This window comes from Ostrinia furnacalis, unplaced genomic scaffold (genome assembly GCF_004193835.3).
Source record: "Ostrinia furnacalis isolate ACB-3 unplaced genomic scaffold, ASM419383v2 OfSCF2235, whole genome shotgun sequence".
Lineage (NCBI taxonomy): Eukaryota > Metazoa > Arthropoda > Insecta > Lepidoptera > Crambidae > Ostrinia > Ostrinia furnacalis.
In genome coordinates, this window is record NW_021132474.1 from 87,907 (window position 1) to 105,871 (window position 17,965).

General features: G+C 37.3%; 1 protein-coding gene across 1 annotated transcript in view; it reads left to right on the forward strand.

Moving 5' to 3' along the window:
* Positions 1-729: 729 nt before the first annotated feature.
* LOC114354856 (uncharacterized) overlaps positions 730-17,965 on the forward strand; it is a 33,586-nt gene continuing 16,350 nt past the window's right edge. Inside the window, exons 1-3 of the mRNA XM_028307427.1 lie at positions 730-823; positions 9,240-9,602; positions 17,017-17,134. Of these exons, the coding sequence (XP_028163228.1) occupies positions 730-823; positions 9,240-9,602; positions 17,017-17,134 (575 nt within the window). The remainder of the gene's footprint in view (positions 824-9,239; positions 9,603-17,016; positions 17,135-17,965) is intronic.

Genomic DNA, 17,965 nt, shown 5'->3' on the forward strand with positions numbered 1-17,965 from the left:
CAAAACCGATAAAACTTTTTACAACACTGATTTCTAAAGCCTGGGCGCTGAGGTGTAAAAGCTGTAGCCCTAATGATATGACCGAGTTAGGCTTAAAAATATAAAGGCGGATGCCTATAAGCCGGTATTTTACTCTCATAAAATACCTGCCTCGGTAAGATAATAGTATCGACCTTGGAGACCTCGGATCTTGCGTGTATTATAAAGAGGTTTTTGTATATTGGCAGTGATAGGTTTTGGCTGTGAACCTGATGTATTCAACTGGCTTCTTCAAAAAGGAGGAGAATATCAATTCCACTGTATGTTTTTGTTTCCGCAAAACCGAATCTTGCGTTTATTAAAAAGAGGTTTTTTGTATATTGCAGTGATAGATTTTACCTATGAAACTGCAGAAGCGGATAATCAATTACATTATAGGTATGCTGGGTTTTTTAATGTTTGCTTTTTATAGGAATTACTTACTGAAAATTTTGGCATGAGTTTTTTGACCATTAAACTTTGGTAAGCTGTCACCGACTCCGAAAAGATCAATCATGTTTTAATTGACTTAGTAAATAAATAAATACCTAACTTTATTTTTCTACTTTTTTGAAGTTTTTTTTTTGCTAAAATTATATTATGGATAGGATAATTTCAGTGAAAAAATAATTTTCAATACAGCTTGTTCTTATGTTTGTTTTTTACCGTATCCAATACTAATAAAGGTCAACTTTTATCACAAGCCCAAACATGATTGTGCAGCAGACCGTACCACTCAAGCTTCGAGTGGAAAACAAATATTTTTCTAGTCCTAAACCAATGGAACTAAACCAAAAACTACGACGTAAGCCTACGCTCAGACGAAGCATAAACAAGTTTAATACGACCCTCTCTATGCAGTATATCGCACAGATAGTACAATAGTGGCGTAACTTAAAATGTGAGATTTTTCAGGATCGATGAAAAATTTACAAATATTTTTGTTAACTCCTCTACCTAAGCTAGTAGTTAGAAGTAGGTTCACCACAATACTCTAGCTAATGACCCTCGAATTGTAGTCCAACTTTGACCACGTTGGATAAGATCACGTGATGTTGTCGCTAAAATTAAAATCTTTAACTTATTTAGTTTTCATCATTTGCAAAATCACTTCTATTAGAACGAAATAAGATACCTTGGTCTTTATTTGATGTGCTGTCGTCACTAGTTACAATATAAATATATCGTCAAGATCGTGACGTCACAGGCTAGCCATTATATCGCCATAACATGTTCCCGAGGGAATGTGTCTCAAAATATGCACATAACTCATGTGTATTTAATGTTATTCCGCCTGATGCTATCAGCTCCTTTAAAATAAGAAAGGAAAAAGTGTTTTTATATATTTTTTATTATATTTTTTTCTCAATTGTTATGATTATTAATTAAATTGTATTTAATAATAATTAATAAATAATTTCTTAAATAACTATTGGATATCGATGACGTCAGATTCGGCAACTCACTCCGTCGATTCATTCACTCATCCAAGTGCTATTACTCACTTTATGTCAGTCGCTATCCAACCTCTGCCGTGAACGGACGTCTCGAAGAAGAAGTTTGTGAAGTGTTTTAAAGTGATTAGTGGTGGAAATACTGCTCGAGCAAACCAAGGTTAGTTATTTTTATGTGTACATAAATATAAAATAAGTATTTTTATTAGGGCTAAATGAGCCCATCCGATGTGCAGGCGATAGAGCATCAGAGTATTATATTTTTGATGAAAATTGCAGTTATTAAATTACAACTTCCTATGGCGCTACATTGTTTATGTCTAAGTGCTTAAACATTGTTGTATTATTCTGAAAAATAATCTCGAGAGTGAACTAAAAAAAAACAAAAAGAATAATCGTAAACAGCTGTGCTTACGTATTTTACCTCCCATTTAAATATTTTATATCTGTACAATCCCCTGCCACTCCTGGCCATATTTTGACAATACATAGCAGGGTGATGTTACCTGTCTGCGTCCATTGCTCTACTCGTGTCCAAACAATAGATTTCTTGTGGATGACTTTTAAAACGATGCAATATACCTACTTAAGAGTTTAAATCCTACATTTGCTTCTAGTAAATTATCTGCAGTGGAGACTAAAATGAAGTGATGATGATACTTAAGAGTAGATATTACTTGTCATTCACCCAGGTACTTGTACAAATAGCTTCCGAATTTTTAGTGTGTTGGATTTTTTCACTATTTTAAACAGTGATCCTTCGCTTGCACGCGAGTAAAGAGGTGGTCGCAAGCTGGCGAAATTGCCCTAATAACTCCGCTGGGAATTTATTTAGTAACTTCGTCAAGTATCGCGAATACGCGAGCGTTGAAACAATGTAAATTTTTCCGAATATTTTACGAAGTCGGAAAACTTTCAGAGTTGGACTGTTAAGTTCATTTTCCGCTTCTTTTACTTTCATAAGTTTATAAATGAGGGTCCTACTTAATATCTTAAGCACTCACCAAGACCCATTTTATTTTATGAAATTTTTAGGGTTAAGTATTATTTTTTACTTCTGTGTGATTATTTCGAGGCGGTTTCAAATAAATGTGATATATTTAAATAGTGTGACCCATTTTATTTTATGAAATTTTTAGGGTTAAGTATTATTTTTTACTTCTGTGTGATTATTTTGAGGCGGTTTCAAATAAATGTGATATATTTAAATAGTGTGACCCATTTTATTTTATGAAATTTTTAGGGTAAATTATTATTTTTTACTTCTGTGTGATTATTTTGAGGCGGTTTCAAATAAATGTGATATATTTAAATAGTGTGCAGCGGATTTTTATTAAATACAGATTTTATCATCAAAATAGAAACATGCAAAAGACTGCACATGAAATTAGTGCTTTTGCATCTAAAGTAGAAGATATTTTGTAACCAAATGTATGTTTAGAAATGCCTTGCCACTGCCGTTAAATCGAGGGCCGCGGGCGTAAGTAAATAAAACCCAGTTTAAATGACCGTAAGCAAACGAAACCGCGGTTTGTAAACTGTAAAGCAATTTGGTGGAAAGTTAATGATTTGACAGGCTTCGGTGGACTGAGGATCTATTTGATTAGGACTGTCACACTGCAGGGGGACGTAGAAATACCTCTTTACCCTATGCAAGTGATTTGCACCAATATTCTAGCTTCTTCATTTAGGCTATTTATGTAGAAAATTTTAGTATAATGCCACTGACCGTTTCATAGAAAAGCGGTTTAAACAAAAAAGGTCAAGTATCGTATAAAAGTCAAGTACTTTACTGTTCAGGCACACATGCTTTCAATGAGCACGGTACGATTGCGCGGGACCTATTTAAATCTGCCGCCAACTCCGTCCCGCCAAAACTTACACGGCGAGCGCGCGCGACTACCAGCAGCGCCGCGCTCCACGACGGCAAACGAACGAAAACTATGCAACGCGCTCTCTCGCGTTTGGGCCGGCTCCGCGAGTGCCACGCTTATTGTGTGCTCCAACGGAAATGTGAAATTTGGTGACTTTTGGAAATGTTTTGTGTGTGAGGCCTCCACAGTACTTTGCTTGAAGTTAGTGACTCAAGTGAACCACCGAAGACACCGGGCGAAGCCCTAACTACCGGCCGGCGGCGTCCTACAGAGTACCTACCAGCAGCGCGGCGGCAGACAAGGTACCTGTTCGATTGTTTCTGTGTCCTTTACGGCGCAAGAACGTATTTTATTATTTTTATATCAAAAACAGGTCGTATGAGGTATATAGAAGATGGGAAAAATAGTTAAAAAAAACACACTTGAAAAAAAAGTATTTATTTTTGAAAAAAACATGGTGTTGCAGAAGTGCATCATGGTGTAAAATCGTACCAAAAAGTAGGGGGTAAGAGAGGTTTATGTGTCAATGTTTACTACGCAGTTTAATCTTATAATGTACCATTACGCGGTCCATCAGGTCCTCCCATGTGATGATAATATTCTGCTACTATAAAAGGCCCCTCTACAGTAATGTTTCTTTTGTGACTTGTCAACTCTACTTTACTACGGATGTGAGGTTCTTGCCAGCAATGCTGGATACCCGATTCACAATCTTATTAACTCTCCAAGCTACCAAGGATATACCAACGCCATCATAATTTGAAACCTGTTCAACTGATGTTCCTCTAGGTTATCCTTTTAGCTGCTTTCCTTCTGGGAGCTTACAGTTAAGAATGCGGTTTCACCTAACGTTTTCCAAGGCTAAAATCTCACGGCAGCTCTTGGATTTCATTAGCCAGGTCATAAGATCTTCTGAACCTTATCTGGTTTACACTAAGCTCTAAGTTTTCATTTTTCCATAGTGTATTTGCCTTTAGGAATAAGCGCGCTTCTTGATATGGTGGCAGAACTGGAACTAGGGGCAGGAACAGCTTACAATGTATCACATGGCTGAGCTGTGGTGCTGCTATCAGCCTCAAAGTACGGCGGCAAGATGTTCTTGTCCTCTGGCTCCAGTACTTCTGGTTCCTCATCAGAGTTCTCTGTTCATTAGGTTCCAATGTGTATGATGGATCAGCTACATCATCTTTCGGTTTCAAATAAAAATTCGGCGGTTTCGGTTTCAAATGAAAATTCGGCGGTTTCGGTTTCGGCAGGCGATAAGTCTGAAAATATCGGTTTACGGCAAATCTCGGCGGCGGTTAATTATTCGGTTAATACATCTGGTATTACACTTATTGAAGCGGTTGAACGGTTTTGGGCTTCGGAAGAGCCACCTTTGGTTAAAATTATGGATCCCTTGAATGTGGAATGTGAACAGCTGTTTGTTAACACGACAACTCGCGGTGCGGACGGCAAGTACACGGTGCGCTTGCCGCTTATACCTACTCACGATCGGTTGGGTGATTCTAGGCAGATGGCCTATCGGCGGTTTCAAGCTTTAGAGCGACGGTTTAAAATACAACCGGAATTTCGGGAAAAATATGTCAACTTTATAAATGAGTACATAGAACTCGGACATATGGAAAAGGCTAATTTTCATAGTTATTCGGATGAACATTATTTTTTGGCACACCACGGCGTTTTTAAATCTTCGGGAGACACTTCTAAAATACGTGTGGTATTTGACGGCAGCGGGAAGACTTCCAACGGGGTCGCTCTCAATGATTGTTTGTATGCGGGGGAGAAGTTACAAAATGACATAACTAAAATTATTTTGAATTTTAGATATCCCAACTTTGTTTTTACTACGGATATAAGGATGATGTTTAGACAAACGTGGATTCACCCGGATGATCGGAAATATCAATTAATACTCTGGAGAGAGCATAGTACGGATCCCGTAGGTGTTTATAGCCTCACCACGAATACTTACGGTCTTAAGTCAAGTCCATTTGTTGCCATTCGGTGTTTGCAGCAGTTAGCGGCTGATGAAGGTTCGGTTTATCCTAGAGCAGCTAAACTTTTGAAGCATAATAGTTTTGTCGATGACCTAAACGGAGGCGCAGACACTATTGAGGAGGCGATAGGCGTTCGTGACGAACTTATTGCATTAATGTCCACGGCAAATTACGAACTTCGCAAATGGTCTGCGAATGACCCACGGTTGTTACAGGACTTTGTTCAGGCACACATACTTTCAATGAGCACGGTACGATTGCGCGGGACCTATTTAAATCTGCCGCCAACTCCGTCCCGCCAAAACTTACACGGCGAGCGCGCGCGACTACAGTAGCGCCGCGCCGCGTCCACGACGGAAAACGAACGAAAGCTATGCAGCTCGCCCTCTCGCGTTTGGGCCGGCTCCGCGAGTGCCACGCTTATTGTGTGCTCCAACGGAAATGTGAAATTTGGTGACTTTTTGGAAATGTTTTGTGTGTGAGGCCTCCACAGTACTTTGCTTGAAGTTAGTGACTCAAGTGAACCACCGAAGACACCGGGCGAAGCCCTAACTACCGGCCGGCGGCGTCCTACAGAGTACCTACCAGCAGCGCGGCGGCAGACAAGGTACCTGTTCGATTGTTGCTGTGTTTTGTTGATTGTGTTGTGCCTGGACGACACTGGGAAACTCATATTCGCTATCGAAGTAGTTAACAATTTCTTTACAAAATTAATTTAGGTATAGTCCGTTATTTACCTAATGGGTACTCCTTAAGGGGATGCTGGCTCCGAAAGTTTGAGCGACACACGTTTCCTTAACAAAGCCTTGCTATTTGTCCATTCAGCTGTCTTGCGACTTCATCTAAATGTGGGTTTGAAATATTATTTAATTAATTTTAAATACTATTTTTACGGCGTACTCTCGCTGGTAATAGGGTGCTAGCTCGCAAAGTTTGAGCACCACACGTTTCTTTAACAAAGGCAACGGTACTAGTCCATTCAGCTGTCTTGAGACTTCATCCAAATGTGACGGTTTGAAATATTCACCTCGTTAGTGGAATGGAGCGAGTGCTCTCCGTATTGTGGCGACTTTAACGACGGCCCGTGCTGTACTTGTATTAGGTATTTTGGATTCAAGACGTACGAGATACTTGAAGAAAAGGCACATGTGAGGTGTATTGTGCTGATCGCTTGTTAAAAATGTCTATGATAGTGTGGTATAGTCAGACATAATGAACAAAAATGTATCTTGAAACGTGTTGAAGTCTATTATGTAACTTAAATGTTTCTGTTAATTCAAACTTTTAGCCAGAATATACTGTTCTTTAACCCTTAAGTAACACCGTGGGGTAATTTTTTACCCCAGACGCATAAAAATTGACATATCTTTTTTTCTAGCGTAGCTAGTGCATTGTCGTTTTCTGTATTCTCAATCCAGAGTGTGCGATTTAAGCTCGTAGATGCGGGATGTGAAAAAAATCATCCGTTTGGCTTGTACAGGTAGGTGGGGCAGAAATTTACCCCAGGGTGTTAGTTACGCACACTTTAATTTATCATCACCTAACATGTTATTAATAGGTTTTTACAACATTGAAACAAAATGAGTAAATATTTATATGACGATTAAGTAGCACATTGTCTCTAGTATGCAGAGAGATAATTAGAGCATGATTTACATGATACTTTTCGAACTTTGAAGACATCCCCTCAGAACAGAGCTTTCATAAATTCGACACAGAAATAGGGTTCAAAAGTGATAATTACGTAGTAATTCGGCGTGTCTGATGTGTTTTGAAAAAAATAATTACGAATAAAATAAATAAAAAGTATTTTTAAATATTTTTTCATAATTTTATAAAAAAATAAGCTTTTTTATTTTGCTTTATTATAAAGCCAGAAATTTTCGTTTTATTTCATTTGTGTTTAAAATATGCATAAAACATCTATTTAATGTCCGATTAGTGTAAGTTTTTCGTTCCCACAATAACATTCCAAGATTTTTCTAGAAGACCATTGTGGAGACTATTAGTTGCCAATGACAAATTATTTGTTTTTTGTTATGATTGATTTAAGGTGTTTCTTTACGCTAGATAGACGTTCTTTTAAAGCAATCATATAATTCAGTGAGTTCAATAATACATTGTAAATCACAAAATTAAATTGATTTTAAATATTTACTTAAAAATTTTCAATTTCCGTTTGGGGTAATTTTTTGCCCCAGGGTGTTCAAAGTGTAACCAAAAATAAGGATGTTACTTAAGGGTTAATGAAAAAAATTATAAGTTGCTCTAAATTAGTCTAAATAAATAAAACTATTCAACAATTTTCACCAAATACCCTAAGTCGTAATTTGCTGTGCTAATACGAGTATGTGCTATAAATTTTGTATTTTATGCAGCTTCAAACTAAAATAACATTTAAAGCAAAACATTTACGAGTATTTCAGTATTTTACCGTGTCACTACTAGTAGCACCTCGGCTACAAGATAAAACATTGGAAAATGTTTGCGTTTTCCTTGCTGCACTTTTAAACATTATCATTTTAGCTTTAAAATGATTTGAAGATATCCAGGGCAAGGATTCCTTTGCAGTATATACGAGTAAAAAAATGGATGTTCAGCAGTGGACGTCCTGTGGCTGAAATGATGATGATGATGATGATGATGATATACGAGTAAATCTGCAAAGTTTCGTTTTAGCGCTAGACTGCTAATGTTAATCACTGTATTCACTGCAACTACTCAAAGACTATGCTATGATACGTGAAAACTGAAAATTTATTCAAAAATTTACGATGTGAAGAATTAAGTTATTTGTCTATTTATTGATTTTTACGGTAATAAACTATTGGAATTGAACCAATTTTGATCACTTCTGATGTAGAGATAAATTGGACCTTAGAAAAAGAAGAAAGTTGCAAGAAAAAAACTGTGTAGAGATAGAGAATGATAATTTGTGGAGGAAATAATTACATTCTTATGTGTAGTTAGTTCCAATGTAAGTACGGGTATAGAATGAGCAATTTACGGTTACTCTTGGTACAAAAATATCTCTCCTGAAATTTTAAGTGTGACCGAATCAAAATTTTAGGCCGTGCTCTAAGTAGGGCCATGGATGAATTTGAATAAGCTTTCAGCAGCGTTGACTTTGGAATTGCGTAAATATTAATGGCTACAAGACTGATGGATATGGATTAACCGAATCTTCTTTGAGCACGAACTTGAATGTGTCTCGCGACAAATTGTTTTCTTGCTCATGAATATTAATTGTTTACATTATCAGCGAAATATTCAGTGTTTTGTTTACGCCAGTTCTTCCATTCGATTTATTATTATTGACAGCAGTTAGTGGCATGACCTTAATAACTTCCAAATGGGTTTTCGATCAACTCAGCATTAGGCCGGAGTTCGTCCCTTCAAAACTTTATAATTTCTCAATAAGCAAGTTTGTTGTGCCGGTATTCGTAATTGAACAGGCATAAAATACTGTTTTGGCTTTCGCTAAGGCTGTCGATACACTGTGAGAACCCATTTGCCCTACGGTAGATGTTCAAACGTTGATCTGCAAAATAATTCATGATTATTTTCTAAGTTGAAATTGGGAGGGATTATTTTAAACAGGTTTATTATATTTTGCCTATTAGCTTTTGGACAAAAACTTTTAATTGGTTACAAAACTGTACCTAGTTCTAATTCTTAGAAAATGTTTTATAATGTTTACAATCTAAAATGAAAATATATTTTGGCAGACGCCGAGTTTTAATTAAGTTAAATAATTTATACAATGTCTTGTTTATTCATGGACGAAAAAATTCGTAAAACCACTCGTATTCTTAGAAACACTATCGTTGTGTCCAACATGATTGTGCTCATTACTTTATCGCAATAATTAACTTTAATTTCTTTTGTTCCAGGTTTAAACGCAGTGAAAATAGTGAAGTTGGTAGTGCCAGAGATAATCCAGTATGGTGTCCAGGACTCCGTGATATTAGACTGTGATTACACGTACGGTAACAACACATCAGGGTTAATGGTGAAATGGTTCTTCAAAAACAAAGCGCGACCTGTGTATCAGTGGATAGTGCCGAAAAAACCCCAGGATATGGGTATCCTGAGGGGTCGTGTGGACTTGAACTATAGGGCATCTAGTGACCCCCTGAAGATGTACAGGGCGTTAAGGATTGTGAAGCCAGATACAGAAATATCTGGGGACTATACCTGTGTGGTGTCCACGTTTATGGATGAGGACTCCAAAACGAAACAGATGACTGTTTTTGGTAAGTAGTTTTTGTATTATGTTAGTCCTTGAGTAAGGCAGCAGGAAGGCAGGAGGTCTGTGTTAAGTAGTGGACATCCTGTGGCTGAAATGGTGATGATGATGCGTCTATGAGTAGATACCGCGATTTTATAAGTTTTTTAGTAGGGTCCGTAAGCATTGTAGGACGCCCTCTTGCCAATGGAGTGACGACTTGCAAAAGGCCACTATCAGAAGCTGGATACGACAAGCAGTTCAAATTGGCGCATATTAGGGGAGGCCTCTATCCTGCGGTGGTCTGCTTGCTATATAGCCCGATGTAATGATGATGATTTGTTGCATTGTTTTTAAATAAATACTAATTACCTAAGTTCAAGTTCAAACCAATCAAAGTATAAGCTCTACTCATACTATAAATAGTGACCATACTATAAATAGTGACTAGTATGAAATGGTGTGACAAAGTGGTAGCATTCACATAATTCACAACCTAACAGTCTTTTGCTAGAATTTATGTCACTCCGCAAAAAGGATGTGTAAAAATATTTCGCCAAACCTAATTCTCCATCATCATCATCATCATCATCAAAGCCATAGTACGTCCACTGCTGAACACAGGTCTCCCCCAATGCTTTCCATGTTGCCCGGTTGGTAGCGGCCGACCTAATTCTCACTGGTGTGTGACGGCTCTACTGAAAATAAAGTTTAGTAGGCAATCAAAGTTGTTCTCGTTTTTTGCAAAACTATGACTGCACTTTTTGCATAAAGTAATTGTGTACTATGACCTATTAACGAAATTCACGTGTTTTTAATTATATTCTATCTGATTTAGTTACTCCATAAAAGCTATCAACAAATTCAGTCAATTCTCGTGCATTATGAGCTTTCAAAGTAACTTTTTTTTTATGAAAAAGTTTAAAATTTAATAGCCACGACGAAACTTTTAATACGTTTTTTATTAGATATGAGGTTATATTTTGTTAAAAACACTTTCTTCATGTCAAACCATCTAAAAAGAGTCATCATCATCATCAGCCACAGGACGTCCACTGCTGAACATAGGGCCACCCCCAATGATTTCCACAGTGGCCGGTTTATTTATTGCACATACAAAAAGAGTAACTTTATTAATTTGTTCAAAAGTTACTTCAAACGCACTATCGCTATAGACAAGAACTCTGCTCAATATTCAGTGCGGGTAGTCGGAATAAAAATTCAGCTGCACACAGCACTCTCCTTGAATTTATTCCCACCAAATAAGGGCTACGGCAATCCAGTTTTGCAGGATGTAGTTGCAGGACCCCGCAAAACTTAACTGTGTCGTGTAAACACATTAAGGCTGAGTTGCACCACCTAACTTTGACCGTCACTATGACGATAACCGGTGTTTTTTGTATGGAGTTTGACAGATTTTTGACGTTTGTCAAAGTTAAAGTATGGTGCAACCCAGCCTAAGTGTGTTTGAAATTCGAATTCCAAATTCGAAAGGATCAGTTTTCTGCGGGATACTGTGTACCTACCATGAGTTTACGTTAGATGTGCTCGCTAGCGAGTACGTCAAAAAGCTCTATGAAGATTTTGTTTCTTGAAAGTAGCCGCTAGGGGCGCTGCACAATATGTCATACAATTAATGTCATTTTTTTACGCAGTCGCTAGCGAGCACACCTAACGTAAACTCATGGTAAGCAGACTGCTATAGTTCCAAAATACTGAACTGTCCTATGCATGACATTGACTATGCGCCACCGTCAATACCGGATCGCTGGTTCCGATTTTTGCCATGTTGAAAACCATATAGTTGAACGATGGTAGCGCCCCCCTTTCATTTAGTTTGGTGGGACAGTTCAGCGTGGGTCATCTATAACGGGGTGTTCGTGTCAACGTTATAAATGCCCGTATTCACAAACATTGCTATGAGGTCTCACAGTGCGCGTGGACGCACATGGTGACACACGAACCAATCAAAGCTCTATTCAACGCTGTGCGTTCGATTTGCTGCGTCACTTATACAAGCATCGTTTGTGAATACGGGTGTAAAACACGTGCAAAAAACAGTTCCTGCAATAAACGGGATGTTTCCGTGAAAAGATCCATAACCCTGGTTAGATTTTTGAGACAGTTCACAGGTGTGAATTTTGGAGCGAGGTTCATTAATTTTGCATTGTTTTGTTAAGGAAGTTCGGAACTAGGGTGATCAATCATAGATAATTGCGGCCTACCTATTTATAAAAATAAGGCTAGTCTTTAATATTTTACCCGAATAATAAATCTTAATTTCCATTGAATTGAAAGGAAGAGGATCAGCGCTTATGCTTAGTTTTCTTAGTAGTAAAGTTTATTGAATTCGATTAAAATTTTCAATACTTTTTTAATTATTAAAGCATTATGATTCAGTGTATCAGTAGTGATACTCATAATCATCATACTTTAACTTTGACAAACGTCAAAAATCTGTCAATATCCATAAAAAAGCACCGGTTACCGTTATACTTTCCGTTAAAATTAGGTGGGCAACTCAGCCTTAATCTAGTTCACTCGATTTATACTTCAATATTAGTGACAAAGACGAATATAATCCAACAATTATTTTAGAGAAAATCCTATAACCATACCAATGCATGTGCCATAGCGAGTCGACCAAACAACACTTTTATTAGTGTCTCTATCTCTTTCGCTTTACATAGTATTTTGGTATGAAAAATAGAGACGCAAAGAGCCAAAACCTCGAATACCGTACAGCAGTAACCCCGCTTTTCCAGCAGTCGAATTTCATATTTGCCAAACGGTTACTCATAAAACGTTTAACTCTTGCGACAAGGTCTGCGACTGCTAGTGGTGGTACAAGTCATAAACTGGAATATCGTAAATGTTCCTAGTTAAAAGTTTGAGGGTAGAGGTAATATTAGGATGGGAAGGAATAAAGGAATGGGACGGAATTTAATGCAAGTAGGGACGTTACGACTTTGACGTCTTCAATAAAGTCTGTCAGAAAGTGCATATTTTGTTCTTCTTGTCTCCCCAATTATTATATGTTTATGAATTTAAGCATAGAGAGAGATTGTGTGTGTGAACTCTGGTGGCAATACAAATATATGAAAACTAATAGCTCTTACAGCAATAGGTGTTGTTGTGGTGTGTTACAAATGATCCAAAAAATCTCATAACACGCCTTGTTTTTTGCTAGTAATACACTTTGGGTTAGTGTGATTACTATCCATTGGCATAGTCAATAGACCCCATGTAAGTTATCCAACTCGATAAGTACTCGTAGCTTGACTCAATGATGATTTAATTCAAAACATTCAGTTGTTTTATCTAATAGAGTGGGTGACCTTTTTTGGCAACTTAGTTAAATTTTTGTGAAAGTATGTCTTTGTTTCCTGAATTTGTGGTTGCCAAAATAAAGTTATTTTCTATCTTCTTCTTTCTAATTACCATTCACACACAACTAATTACCATTTCACACACACTAGACACAAGCGACTAGACACCAGCCTAAGTATGATGTCCCGAAATGGTGATAGGGCAGTACTAAACAAATAATATGTTGATTTGATTTAACACGAGTCGTCTAAGGTCTGTTGAATTAAATTGAATAAGATTGTCGAATCTTTAGAAATCTTAAATGTATGAATTCGAACAATATGGAGTCTGATTTTAGGTAAACATTGTACACAAACATAATATCAATATCAACCCTGCAAGGCGTAAGTGCGTCATTTCAGCAATATGTTTTATTCATTTTTTTTATTGGACACGCGTGACTTACGCGTATGCCATTGTTTTTTGTTTGCTAAGCGAGTTTCACACATCCCAACATCTGCTATCCGGCGCGACTTTTTATTCCGGGCTTGAGGGGCTTCGGGGACAAAGGAAGAACGTAAGATGACTGGCAATCTATGTTATTGGTGGTAAAGGGTGTGATAACGTTGATTATTTAATAAAATTGTAGTAAAACATCGCTGGGTCTGGATTAAATTTACCAAGTATATCTTTTTATAACTATCATAACTAATATTAGTACGTTATATTCCACATTTTTCCACATTATTACACCGGCCATTTCTCAAAATAAACGTTATTTCTATAGTCCGTACCTATCTATGTAGGATTATAAATTTTCACTTAGTATGCTTTAAAGAATTTGGGTTTTAATTGAATTTAATTCAATATAACTTCCTGATATTGGCATAATCGACTGCTTGGCTTTCTACCCGCTTCATCGAGATAGTATCTATAAAACATAGTTATAATACTAAGGCTGGGTTGCACCATCTTAAATTGACTTTAACAAACGTCAAAAATCTGTTAAACTCGTTATAGTTCGGTCATAGTAAGTTGGTGCAACTCAGCATTAGGGATATGAGGTCAGTTGTAACAAACCACACAAGAAAAGAAAAAGAATGACCCAATCCTACACAGCGCAAGTGGGCCATGCAGATTTGCATTGTATAGTTGGATGCGCTCATCCTCTCAAATATTCCAACTCCCATTGGCGCTGTATCTTGGAAAATCGTCCTTAATGCAAAGTTGAAACTGAACCCAACTCGCACAGAGTGATTTATGTACGAGACTAGATTAAAACCCATGAAACTCATTTTATTTCTGTAACTAAGTTTTAAAAAGCACTTTTACACGTCCCAGTATTAATCCTATCACTGTTGCTGCTGCTGCACAATAAATAGATCAGTGCTGTGAAGAAGCAACGCAAGAATTTCAGTCAGTTTTGTCAGCCTCTTTTTCAAGGGTTTACAGTCTTTAAAATATGCATTGTTCAAAGCTTTTAAGAACACATTTTAGATCTACGTTTCATAGAAACTTATATAAAAAAAACTTCACATACGAATATTAACATACTTTAAAAATTTCTAGTGTTATTCTCCCTAAGTTAAACTCAGAATCAACAACCTTGATGTCTGTGAATGCTTATTTAAAAACATAGCAAACTGTACCGTCTCTACCACCCAGCCAAATTAACCTACATTCAATTTTGAACTGTACCACGATCGCAGACGATTCTATTTTGACTTCACAGTGTATGTGTACATCACAGGACAACGGCTACCCACGTCAGTGTCAAGTTACGGGCAGGACAGCGACTTCCTTCTGATACTTCGGTCGTTAAAAACTTTTGCATTAGCTCTTATTATATTTAACTTACGTTTTAACTTTAACCTTGTAAAGAGGTACAGTTTGTGAGTTTGTTTAGTGAACCGATTTTGACAATTCTTTCTAGATTATTCCTGAGTGACAAAGGTTTATTTACTCTCTTTTTGAGAGAGACGAAAATTCACATAGGCAAAGCTGCAGGTAAAAGTTATCTTACACATTCTGTAGGAAACGAGAATTGGGACACCGTTTTTAAAAGTAATTAAATAAATTCAAAGATTGGTTGGCAGATACTGTTCAAGGGCTTCTAAGTATCGCACACTATTGAACCTACTTAAAATGGGTTTTTTTTTATGTTCAAAGTGAAATTAGGTTCAAATCTATAATATCTCGTTCCCACCGTTGCAACTCCAGTGTCTACAGCTTGACCGCCAATAAAAACCCAACCAGTGAAAGTCAAGTTTGTCCCGGGGGAAAGTTAAACTGTCATTAGACCCGCAACGAAATTAGTCAGAAGAACATAGGAGGAGTACGAAATTAAGGTCTCTATACCGCCAAGCTCTATGCCTAACATTTCAATATTAAATCTCACACCCACAAACTACTACACAAACTGTTGGATTGAAATTGCTTTAAATATATTCCCCACGACCACACAATTTGAATACATTACGCGTTACGTCACTCCATTTTCCGCTCCAACGGCTAGATTTGTCGATAGTTGCGACTGAGCGATGGGCTAAGTCGTTAATGTAAAAGCTGCCTATCCTAGATTAAGCGGTCCGCTTTGGAACTACTATATCGTGGGTTTACTATGAAAAGTTCTTATACTAAGTCAGAAACTTACGAATTTAGAATAAGGACAAAATCTAAGGATTTCGTTAAGTAGCTTGCTATGTCATAACCATTTAACCATACAATTTGTCACAAGCTCATTTCAATAAAATAATTTAGAAATTAGTTTAGGTACTCGTATTTTAGTAAAGCCGAGTTGCAGTTTAGAAGGTGGTGCGGTGCAACCTAACTTTAACCGTAACTATAACGATAACCACTGCTTTTTGTATGGAGTTTGACAGATTTTTGACGTTTGTTAAAGCTAAAGTAAGACAGTGCAACCCTGCCTAAAAGTACCTACATTTCAAATTGATATCATTTGGCGGGCTTTCATGACAAAACTACCACAAATTCAGTCAAACCTCTTGAATGCTCCCGTTTTCTGTGACTCGTTGTCACCGTCTGACAGTTGTTAGCATAACAGCATTAATGCCAGTAGGTTCACACAGACAAAATTAATTTATTGATTACCTTAATCCTTACTATGTGCCCCTTTTATAAGCGTATTTTCATACTGTACTATAAAATATGTAATTAATTTTGACTTCCCTGTCTCTATTACAAAGCAACGCCAAAAGCTCGATTTAGTTGAAGCATACATTGAAACTTCAATATTAATGTTACAGTCAAAACTCATAACTACTATTGACTGATTTTTGCAGTCAAACGTGGTTTTGACCGATTATGAGTTATGCCTGTAAAATTAACACCAATAAAAATACTCACATCATTGTGTCCTTCCACACCTAGATAGCGTTGTTTCTCAGTGTACTTCCGTTATAACATCTCGCTATCATGTTCCAGTGCCAGAACAGAACTTCCGGCTGATACAGAACAAGACTGACGACGACACCGTCAGCGTCATAATAATATAAGTTAATTTTAGAGCTAAAATGAAATGTGGACGTTTCTCGAACGATTACTCAAAATCAAAATCAAAAATATTTATTCAGTTTAGACCACAAGTGGCACTTATGATATGATATACTTACGAGTATAATAGTTAATGACCACCCAATTAATTGCAAAAATGACTTTTATGACCTCAGATCGCCTTTTCAATAGGCTAGTTGCCTAAAAAAATTTTTTTAGTCCGTAATGTTTAATATCAAAAAATATTGGACACATATATTTTTATTTGTCAATCTAACAAATAATTACATAGTTATGGTGCGTTGAAGTTGCGCACGACGTCACAACGTGCGGCATTTTTAAGCAAGCGTTGACGTCACGNGTTGAAGTTGCGCACGACGTCACAACGTGCGGCATTTTTAAGCAAGCGTTGACGTCACGGGCCTCTTCTTATGAACTTTGGGGCGCTTTATCTCTTTAAATTTTCATTAGTTTGAAAAAGTGAAAAATACGTGTAGAGTATTTTTTGATAAGTTAACTGACGGACTAATTAAAACTCTTGCTTTTTGACCCAGGCAACATCCCCATTAGCGGTGTTTCTCAGTGTACTTCCGTTGTAACATTTCGCTATCATGTTCCAGTGCCAGAACAGAACTTCCGGCTGATACAGAACAAGACGGACGACGACACCGTCAACGTCATCTGCGCGGCGGACGGCGCGTTTCCGGCGCCCAACCTCACGCTCGCCACGCCGGAGAGGTGAGTTTATACAGGGTGTCTTAGAATTGATGAATAATAATAATAATAAATACACTTTATTGCACACCCGCGACCTTTACCAGATCGTCGGTCCACCTAGTAGGAGGCCTGCCCACGCTACGTCTTCACGCCCGTGGTCGCCACTCAAGAATGCCTGGATGCGGGCAGCGCAGGACCGTGCATTGTGGAAAACCTTGGAGGAGGCCTTTGTCCAGCAGTGGAAGTCATTTGGCTGAAACGAACGAACGAACGATTGCACAAGGTACAATTAGGCGGTCTTATCGCTATGAAGCGATCTCTTCCAGACAACCTATGGTGAGGACAGTTACTTGAAACAAATATGAATCTATTTTTTGATCGGACACGGCAGGTGTTTCACACCTGATGTTAATTTCTAATCATCTCATGTTAATTTCCATGTAAAACCATTTCTTTGGTTACGACAATTATTTTATCATAGTACTATTATAAAGAGGAAAGATTTGTATTTTGTATGTAACAGTTAAACTCAAAAACGCTATGCAAGAATGCTACATACAATTACTGAGAAACATAGGCTATAACAAACCAAAATTCATGCAACACAAAAGGAGAAGGTCATGGGCAAAATCTAGTTAAATAGGTACAAATGTGAAAGTATGTCATTATAGATGGATGTCTGTAACTCTTTCACGCGTAAACTACTGAACAGATTTTTATAAAACTTAAATTGTTATTTTTTATAAACGATATTATGGTAACAAACTGATTTTCACGCGTGCTAAGCCGCGCACAAAACGTAGTTTAAAATAAAACAAGCGCGTTGAGTCAATTACCAATTGTCTCTCACAG